Below are 10687 nucleotides of genomic sequence, written 5' to 3'. Positions count from 1 at the left end.
GGGATCTTTTTCAAAGATTAAATCATGCAAAATTTAATTTTATAACATAGAGTTAAAACAATATGACAATTAATTCCGAATAGGGAGTCTGAGTAGCCATAATTGGTTAAGCATTTCTCGATTCAAAACACTTCCATCAAAACGAAAAGTAAAAGCTGAAGATAAAGAAAAGCAAAAGGTGCCCAAGTAAAAAATTTGCACCAAAAACCAAAGAGCACAAAAATGTTTGATATTGAAACACTGAAAGAAGTTTAGTGTAAGAAATATAGTTCCTCTCTCTTTTCAAGATCTTAAATGGGTTCATATTTCCAGATTTTGGCTTTACTTCTTCTCTCTTTACCATGTATATACTCCCAAGTCACAGGTATGTAATAGTAGTACTATTATTAACTTAAAATTCAATTTGAATTTAAATTTTAACATGTATTCAACCTTCAAAGCTAGATTATTCATAATCATAACATATGATTATATGCAGAGTTTACCAGTATAGATTGTGGAGGAGAAGGTAATTACACTGACAAAAAAACAGGGTTAGCATGGATATCAGACAATGGAATTATGAATCATGGAAAAACAGTAGATATTCAGAACACAAATGATGAATGGGAGCCCTACAAAAAGAGAAGGGATTTCCCAACAGATGACAGAAAATACTGTTATACTTTAGACACAAAGGAAAGGAGAAGGTACCTTGTAAGGGCAACATTTCTATATGGAAGCACAGAAACTGCAGACACATACCCCAGCTTTCTGCTATACTTGGATGCAACTAAGTGGGCAACTGTCACGGTGTTCGACGGATCGAGAACGTATGTTAAAGAGATGATCATCAGAGCACCTTCAAGCTCCATTGATGTCTGTCTTTGCTGTGCAACTACAGGGTCTCCCTTTATCTCTACCCTGGAGCTTCGCCCACTGAATCTCTCAATGTACGCCACGGATTATGAGGACAACTTCTACATGAAGGTTGCTGCTAGGGTGAACTTTGGAGCTCCTACGAAAGATCCCATAAGGTATGAACCAATTCTTGGAAAATACTGAGTAACTGTAATGTATGACAAAATCTGAAATGACAAATATACTCTGCATTGAATGGTTGTGGTTTCTTTTATTGAAATGACCGCAGTTTGCTTATTATATGTGTAACAGTTATACAAATATCGCTTGACTGTCCACTATGTTTTGTTGAAAAACCATGAGTATCAAATATAGGATTTTTTTATTCATTTAAGGTACCCAGACGACCCATTTGATAGAGTATGGGAATCAGACCAAGTAAAAAGGCCAAATTTTCTAGTAGGAGTAGCTCCAGGAACAGAAAGAATCGAAACAACGAAGAACATAGAAGTGAATAACAGAGAGTATCCACCCGTTAAAGTGATGCAAACTGCAGTAGTTGGTACAGAAGGATACCTAACCTACCGGCTAACCCTAGAAGATTTTCCAGGCAATGCTAGAGCTTTTGCATATTTTGCAGAGATAGAAAATCTGAGATCAAATGAGACTCGGAAGTTCAGAATGGAGCATCCTTATGTACCTGATTACAGCAATGCAGTGGTGAATATAGCAGAGAATGCTAATGGAACCTACAAGCTTTATGAACCTAGCTACATGAATGTGACTCTGGATTTTGTTCTGTCATTTTCGTTTGTAAAGACACCAGACTCAACAGAAGGTCCGCTCTTGAGTGCAATTGAGATCAGCAAATATGTTCAGATTGGTTCAAAAGCTGATGCTCAAGATGGTAGGTTTGTGATGTGATACAGAAATAAATGAAATTTAATTTCAAGTAGATATTGACTCACCTTAACAAACCCCAACTGATGTTAATAATGTTTTCTCTGCTGGAAGTGATTGCACTTAATGCCATTCTTGTCACACTGCCTGCTGACCCGGGGAAACAAGATAGAGGGGATCCTTGCACTCCAACACAATGGGAATGGGTAATCTGCAGCTCAACTGCACCACGACGAATCACTGCAATGTAAGTAAGATTGTTACAGTTAGGGCTACTTACATTCAATTTGGTAGAGGAACTATATACTTCATACTTGTAACTTCCAAGGGTAAGCAATCTGCAATGTCAACTATAAACCAAACTGCTCTACATACTACATATATGCAAGGACCAATTCAAGATTTGAATGTGGGTGAAAAGCACCATAAGAAAGCAAGCACAATGATCAAATTGTTTGTCAAGAAAGACTACAGATATCCTTACATACCAGAAATTAAGGTTTCTCCTGGTTTTCCATGCAGACATTTATCACAGAGAAATCTGACGGGGGTTATACCACCTGAGATTCAGAATATGGATGCATTGACAGAGTTGTAAGCTTATTTTTCTGCTTCATGGACTAATTGAACTTGTACATATTTTCAGCAGCTATTCATCGTATTTCTAATGTAATATGTCAGGTGGTTGGATGGTAACTCCCTCACTGGACCCATCCCTGATATCAGTAACCTCATCAACTTGAAAATTGTGTAAGCTACAGCTCAAACATGCATAGTATTGATAAGATTTCTGGCAACATCTGATTTTGTTCTCACACTTTTCTTCCGTGGGCAGGCATTTAGAGAACAACAGACTCAATGGATCTTTACCCTCTTATCTAAGTAGCTTACCGAGTTTACAGGAGCTGTAAGTCTCATATAAAAAGAGACAGACCCTCTCCCAACTTGCCTTAAACTCCTATCTCATGATGGAATTGCTTGTAACTTAATACAACCAATTGGTCTGGTACTCAGCAATTTTCTGTGCAGGTACATTCAGAACAACTACTTCAGTGGTAAAATACCTCCAGCATTACTAAGCAGGAAAATATTTTTTAAGTGAGTACACCTCAAACAAATGCAGAGAACTCAATAAACAAATTACCATTCCCGATGCCCTCCAAGAGGGGACTCTTAGTGTATATAGCATCGCAATGTAGGAAGATTATTGTGGTTCTAAAGCATATGCTATCTGTTGCAGCTACAACGGAAATCCTGGGTTAACAAAAGGAATGCGACAAGGGACAAAAGTGAAGCTGATTGTAGGAATTTCAGGGGCAGCATTGGGAGCTTTTATAATTCTAGCAATTTGGCTTTTATGGCGTAAATTCAGAAGAACGACATCTCAACAAAATAGTTATAAAGGTAACTTTAAGCTTATTACCTGTATTGTCAAATACAACAAGGGCAAACCGCTTACAAAAATCTGTTATATTTCTGTATGAAGTAGGGGGCTCCTTGCATGCAATCACCAAGCCTCAGAACGGCCATAACCTCACACGAGGGTCGCATCTAATGGATGACGGTGTAGCATGTTGCATTAAGCTGTCTGAAATAGAAGCTGCCACTATGAAATTTACCAAGAACATTGGAAGAGGAAGCTTTGGAGTTGTCTATTATGGAAGGATGAAGGACGGCAAGGAAGTCGCAGTAAAAATCATAGGTGACCCAACAAGCCAGGGAACCAAACAGTTTCTAACCGAGGTAATCTAATCTCTACCTTTATATTTATAAGAGTTCACAATCATACACCTTTTAAATAGTAGCCAGGAAGCATTCTCTGTATGTCATGCAAGTAAATTCAGCTCAAATGTGATACAAAGCCTTGACTTTGCAAGTTCAACTAAACATGAATACTAAAGAATCATCTTAAGCCCAACATAGAAGCATTATCAAGCTAAGTTAGTATATTCAATTGCACATGAGAGAAGTCCAGCAAATATCAATTCTAGATATTTAATGTTGCCATATAAACCATATAATTATTGCAGGTATCCCTGTTATCAAGAATTCATCACAGAAATTTGGTTCCTCTTATTGGATATTGTGAAGAAGCAAACCATAGAATTTTGGTCTACGAATACATGCATAACGGGACCCTGCGAGACCACATACACGGTCTGCTCTTCAAACCCAATTTCTTGCTTATACTGTCTGTAATCATGTCCTAACTTGTAAAATCTGACACCTTATATAAGTCATTTTCTGACAGATCCTATCAAACAGAGACAGCTAGATTGGCTAACTCGTTTGCGCATAGCAGAAGATGCAGCTAAAGGTATTACATGAATAATTTCTCTCCCTGAATTATATGGTACCAAAGACATGCTAAATTCTGGCTTCACAGGCCTAGAATACTTGCACACTGGATGCAGTCCTAGTATCATTCACCGAGATGTAAAAACTAGCAACATCCTCTTAGATATAAATATGAGGGCTAAAGTAGCAGACTTTGGCCTTTCAAGACAAGCTGAAGAAGATCTCACTCACATATCAAGTGTAGCTAAAGGAACAGTAGGATATCTAGACCCAGAGTAAGATTTTCGTGAAACATCTAAGTAATCCTTTCTTATTTCCATACATGCTTTCTACTTAACTGTTCATGTACCTTGCTCCTGTAGGTACTATGCATGTCAGCAGCTCACTGAGAAAAGCGATGTTTATAGTTTTGGTATTGTTCTCTTGGAACTGATATCTGGAAGAAAGCCCATCACAGAAGATTACGGGACTGACTGGAATATAGTACACTGGGTATGTTTTGTTTGCTTCATAATTCAGGGGCATTATATGTTTGAACCATTGGATAAATTATTCTTACAGCAAAGAATCTTTGGTAGCAATACAAATTTCCAACATATGAAACATGAAATTAATGTGGTTTCTGGTGGTCTAGCCTCAAAAAGTGACAGCAGATATTAAATTTCATGATCAAGTGCACATGCAGCTAACCAAGAATAACATGCCATATCATATATGAATTAAAAAACACCACAATTGATATGCATTTGCTTGGTTAATATCTTCAACACTAACAAATTATGTTTGACTAACATCAGTAATAAATTTTGCCCTTCTGTAGGCAAGATCATTAATCCGTAAGGGGGATGTTGGAAGCATGATTGATCCTTTGCTAGCAGACAGCGTAAAGCTAGAGTCTGCATGGAGAGTGGCTGAAGTAGCCATACAATGTGTTGAACAATACGGAACCTCACGGCCTAAAATGCAGGAAATTATCATGGCTATACAAGATGCAGTGATGTTAGAGAAAGGAGCAGAAAACAACCAGAATATTTCTTCAGGTAGTGGTAGAGCACAATCTTCAAGGAAAACATTGCTGACAAGCTTCCTTGAGATAGAGAGTCCTGATTTGTCAAATGCTCGTTTTACCCCATCTGCAAGATAAGCATGTAAGATAATTTCAGGTTACCCATACAAAATGTAGCATAACATTGCATAATCATGTGTTGTACAAAATTACTTCATCTAAATTAAGGTGATAAAGTTTGAATTTTGGGGCATGTCCATTCCAATTACACTTGTCCTTTAGAAATTACAAATAATTAAAACGAAGTACAAAATAGTATAGGACGAGACTAATCTCTGACCTTAGGATTATATTAACTCCCATATACATGTTTGTGTTCCAGGATTCTAGATATGGCAGTTTATCAATCAAAAAATATAACCGCCATTCAACCTTATGCCTAAGTGTATGAATAGAAACATGCTTCGTATATTGATACAAGACAATAGGAGAGTCGTCCCCAAAAGCTAGCTCAAGAGAAGGAGAGCTCATTGTCCTATATAAACCCCACATTAGCCCTCATATGGCCGATGTGGGACTCAAATCCCATACCTTGCTATGGACCGTAACATACATGCATATGTTGATATGTATACAACTGACCCATACACTAGCATACCAAGCCCTTTATGGTAGGCCCAAAATATTTACACACATAACACATAACACATAATGAGTTATAAAGTCATCACATCCTCTTCTCCCTATATAGGACAAACTTTCCCACCCGTCACCATTGAAGACTACTTACAACAGTGTCTGTGCAACTGGTATAAAAAACAAAGTTCTAACTTGAATCGAGATTTGAAAAAATATCACCCATTTGCTGTAAACTACAAGCTTGCAGCTCATCAGCTCATCATTCGTACTAATCAATTCAACTTGCCAAACTACGATACTTCTGACTTGGGTATGGGCAGAAATTTAAACAGCTGACTTGCAAAGGCTCAAATTGAAAAACGTTGTCAATAATTTAAACATGTGCAAGAGAACATGGCATCTTAAATTCTTGAACACAGTTTTCACCAATGATAATCTAAACTAAAAATATGATAATAATTCATAGGCAAAATGTGGACACAAAATCTAACATTATTACTTATTTACTTGGCTTGAATATTAAACGTCAACTATTTTCTTTAGAGCCTTTTGGATACATATATATAAATACTTATCAGACCCATTTAAGACATGTTAGACATACTCGTCTTTAGTGGTGGTTAATGCAGCTAGTGTCCGATTGTAAGGTCAGGTAATGGGCATAGATTTCGACACCTTTATCCTTGTTGTACCACTTCCGCCCACGTAAAATGGCAAAATTTCACAATTTGGGGAGTAACATATAGTCCCACAAAGGTGCCAACCCCCTTTAAGAAGTCTAAGTAATAAAGAAGTTCCAACAGCAAAAACCTCTATACAATGCAGCATTGACATTGCATACATGTATCTGACCCCCATAAATCGCCTCAGTCGAAGGCATCGAACTATAAATAATAATGTTATGGACGTGTGGTATGTTACACATGATTCATGTGACAGCTAAAGTTACTAGCTTACGTATCAGTATAACACAACAAAAAGCCCCATCCAAACCCATCTCGACAATAAGGTCTAGATATACGCAATTTTATCCCTACAAAACGCGATAAACTGACATTTAAAAAAAAAACGCATACTCGCAAGTCTCAATAATCAAATGAAAAGGATCAAACAGAAAATTAAGTTCCTAAAGCCATATTATGATGTTAGACATTCATTTTCAAGTTAATTAGGGTAATACATAATGTATCAGTACCAAAAACCCCAAATTGAGGCAAAAATAAATACGGAGTAACAAATTCGGAAGAGCTAGGTCTAATTACAAGCAAATTTTGCAATTACTACACATTTTAATCAATTCTAAGCAAAATCTGATGATATAAATATCTTCCGATCAGAATCAAGCGAAAGAAAAAACTCAACATTCAAAGATAATTTACATATTATAGCAGCGCTTAAAAAATCATGATCGTAATTCGTAAACTACAATTTTGTAGAATTTGTGAATTTGTTTGATTCAATGCAAATAATAATGTAATTGATATAGAAAAAAGGTTGAATTGTTGAGTGCATTACCTTTAATTTGCAGAAGTTATCAAAAATTTTGATGAGATAATCCATAATGTCGATTTTTTTGGCGGCAACAATACCAAATAAAACCGTGAAAGCAACCACTGTCCAGTGTCCACTGGTTCACTGTAGTCGATTAAAGCTGAAGTAATAAAAAGGAAAAGAACAAGGAAATAATCTTTTGTCACGCATTCATACTGTCACTGTGTCACGCTAGATTTTTTTACACCAAAAGGTCTAAAAACATGTCAATTCCTCGTGATCCAAAATTACAAAATTATAAATCAAAACAGGGATAGTACATAGAAACTATTTGTAAATTCGTACCTTTATTTTGTCAAAAATTCGTACCTTTATTGATATCTTGGGTAACATACAGTCACCTGAGATATTGTGAAATAGTATAATTGGTTATCTAACGTTTCGGTACACTCATTATTTCATTAACAAGAACCATTTATATATAAAGACTAAAATAGACCCGGTCTACAATAACTTATTGTAGACCCAACCTTCTAGTATACCATACGAATGTGATTATATCATACGAAATGTGATTATATTACTACAAAAGTGATTATATCATCCTGAAATTGTTATGTAAATGTATCACTCAAAAAGTGAATTTATCATTATAAAAAGTATCAAATAGTAAGTTACATCATTCAAAAAAGATGATTTTAAATTTTATCATCCTAAAGATAATTATATAATTTCATTAAATAGTTTCGTATGAGATTATATAATTCAAAATATAACTCACAAAAAGATAATTATATCATCTAAAAAAGTGATTCTATCATCCAGAATTTGATTATATTATTTGAAAGTATCAAATTTTGGGTGTATAATAAATATTGTAGACCGGGTCCATACAAGACCAATTGCCATTTATATTTGTACACTATCAAATTTTAATATTTTTTTAAACCTATTTATGATTAGATGTACTATGTATAAAGAGTTGAAATTATGCATTATTACTAAGTATGATAATCAAAATGTTGCAATTAAAAGAGAACGGAAGAAGTATAACAATAACACTTGATTTTTATATACTACAGTAGTAAAAAAAAATTTATAGTCAAAGTTAATAAGAAGTATACTGTTAATGTCAAACTAATAAACTATTGCAAGTATTTAAAAACGAATGAAGTTTATGTGGTTAAAGAGTGATGAGTAAATAGTGTCAACTAAAAACATAAACCTTACAATATTTAAAGAATGGGACAATTATTATTTCTCTCCTACTAACCATTTAATAAATTCCACTAACCTGGTATAATGAAATAATCAATTTGGTCCACACCTTACAATTTCCCGTAAACTTCATTCTAAGTACAATTAGGGCTTGTTTTCATTGACTGAACTGAACTGAATTGAGCTGAACTGAACTAAACTGAATTGAAATGAATATTTTATAAGAGAAGGAAATTAGGAGATGAACTGAACTGAGCTGAGTTGAACTGAACTGAACTAAGCTGAGCTGAGCTGACATGAACTAAACTGAGCTGAATTTCAACCTAAGAGAACAGGCCTTTAATTAATCATACATGGAGCCATGGAAGGAGTACCTTCATTTTCTCATATGTCCATATTCATTTTAAACAAGCTTACACCTAAGAGCATCCACAATGGTTGTGTATAAGGACCTGCTAGCAATTTCTAATAATTGCTAGCTACGTGTAGCCATTGTGGAGCTACAACCTCTTGTAGCTAAGCCAAACTACATAGCTCTATAAAACTATGTAGTTCCACTCCACCCAATGTTACTATATTTATTTGTATAATATATTTTATGTATTTTCTTGTTTATTTATTTATTATTTTTTGTATGGTTTATTTATTACAAAAGAATGTAACTTACCATTGTATAAGTTGTAATTTAAATCATGTAGGTTGGAGATTTATGATGTGGCAACCCAAAACTACATATACATGTAGCTAGCCATTGTGGATGCTGTAAACATTAATTTTGTTCGAATAGTGTATTAACCAATGGCGGATCTTAATTGTAGCAGGGAGGGGTCGATCCCTCAGTTTTTTTTTTAAGTTATTGGTTATAATTAATACTCCATCCGTCCCCAAATGATAGTCCCTTAAGGACAAAAATCACAGGAATTAAGAAACTTAAATAAAAGTAGTAAAATTGTATTGAAAAGATACATTTACATTAGGTATGTTAATTTTTTTGAGGGTAAGTAATAAATGTATATTGAAAAACAAAATTTATATGGAAAAGTTAAATTTGCACAAATATTGTTGCAATTGGAGGGAATTTTGATAATAAAAAAAAAATAAAAATAAAAATTGATAAAAAAATTCCCCCCAACTTGCAAGAGAATTCTCCTCTCCTAAAAAAATACGGAGTATTTTTTTAAAAAAAAAAAATCATTGTTCTTAACAATATTCATGTTTCTAACCAACAATTGAAAAGAAGTTACTAGTAATAAAATTTTTCACTTTTGACAAACTATCTGATACGGGAAGATAAATGAAACTAACAACTGCCCCTACCTATTGACTTAATTGTAGTAGACTATACTTTCTATCCACCGCCCATAGGCACATTTAACTATTTAAGTACTACTATTTTTTTTTAACAAACTATTTAAGTATTACTTCTTTGATGGTAAATTGACAAAATTGTTCATCACATTTAATTTATACGTACAACAACATTACCTATATATTGTCTAAGGAGTTAAAATGAAAATATGTTGCGTACAAAACTACTCCGTTTGACCCTTACTATTTTATTTTATTTTATTTATTTTTTTTTTTTTTGGACAAAAACCCTTACTAAAGTTAATGTATTCATGATTGGAGTAATATGACTAATATCATATGCGAAGTAAGATTATGTGAGTATGAATATGTAACTTTTCCGTTCTTATTTAATTAGCATGTTTTGACATTTGAACTTATTCACAAAGTTTATATTAACCAATTTTTTGTGATTTTATTTAAGATAGTCATGTACACATGTGAGATCTTAATTGATTCATCTCATTATTTTAACTTATTGATAATTAAAGACAACTAAAAAAATAATTTAGGAAGAACTCTAAGAATGGTAAATAAAGTCCTATCTATATGTTACATATAACGTGCTAAAATTGAATATAATAAATAAATAAAACATCAATTACACCGATCAACACGTTAATATGTTATTCATTATTCTTACCCAATTATTATCGGTAACCCTAAAAGCTACGTACTTGTATATGATTACCCAAAATAACAATAATATCAAGTGGTAATAAAACCAACCTTGACAAAGATAAACACATAAGGAGTACTCGTACTTCAGTACTTCACATATACAAATAAAGTCGTAAGAAAATTTCTAACCAAAATCTCACCTATCTAAGCCGCCTACTGATTAGCCTTTATTAAAAGAGTAAAATCAAAAATTTATCTCTTTGACTAAACATTTATATATTGAAGATACCAAGAATGTCCATGATTTTTTCCATAACATGAAATTAA

At 33.8% G+C, this 10687-nt stretch overlaps 1 protein-coding gene across 4 annotated transcripts; it reads left to right on the top strand.

Moving 5' to 3' along the window:
* Window positions 1–5297, top strand: LOC145600968 (putative LRR receptor-like serine/threonine-protein kinase At1g67720). 4 transcript variants are annotated; one of them, XM_081656850.1, is made up of 15 exons: window positions 1–364; window positions 479–1016; window positions 1236–1747; window positions 1855–1987; window positions 2263–2334; window positions 2422–2490; window positions 2576–2647; window positions 2755–2838; window positions 2981–3144; window positions 3227–3483; window positions 3771–3897; window positions 3992–4057; window positions 4127–4313; window positions 4401–4530; window positions 4859–5297. In XM_081656850.1, the coding sequence occupies exons 1-15, from the start codon at window positions 295–297 to the stop codon at window positions 5180–5182; spliced, it is 2805 nt and encodes a 934-aa protein (XP_081512976.1). In that variant the 5' UTR covers window positions 1–294; the 3' UTR covers window positions 5183–5297. The 4 variants fall into 4 exon arrangements, with proteins under 4 accessions (XP_081512976.1, XP_081512978.1, XP_081512977.1 ...); XM_081656852.1 differs by having other exon boundaries at window positions 2–364; window positions 2770–2838; XM_081656851.1 differs by having other exon boundaries at window positions 2–364; window positions 3230–3483.
* The last annotated feature ends 5390 nt before the right edge of the window (window positions 5298–10687 follow it).

The sequence above is a fragment of the Chenopodium album genome, chromosome 21, assembly GCF_948465745.1.
Source record: "Chenopodium album chromosome 21, dcCheAlbu1.1, whole genome shotgun sequence".
Classification (NCBI taxonomy): Eukaryota; Viridiplantae; Streptophyta; class Magnoliopsida; order Caryophyllales; family Amaranthaceae; genus Chenopodium; species Chenopodium album.
This window is presented reverse-complemented; position numbering and strand designations above follow the sequence as displayed.

Coding starts and splice junctions, on each gene's coding strand:
- LOC145600968 (XM_081656850.1), top strand. CDS start 295: ATGGGTTCATATTTCCAGATTTTGGCTTTACTTCTTCTCTCTTTACCA. Junction 3,145..3,226: donor TCAACAAAATAGTTATAAAG/GTAACTTTAAGC, acceptor TTCTGTATGAAG/TAGGGGGCTCCTTGCATGCA. Junction 3,484..3,770: donor CCAAACAGTTTCTAACCGAG/GTAATCTAATCT, acceptor TAATTATTGCAG/GTATCCCTGTTATCAAGAAT.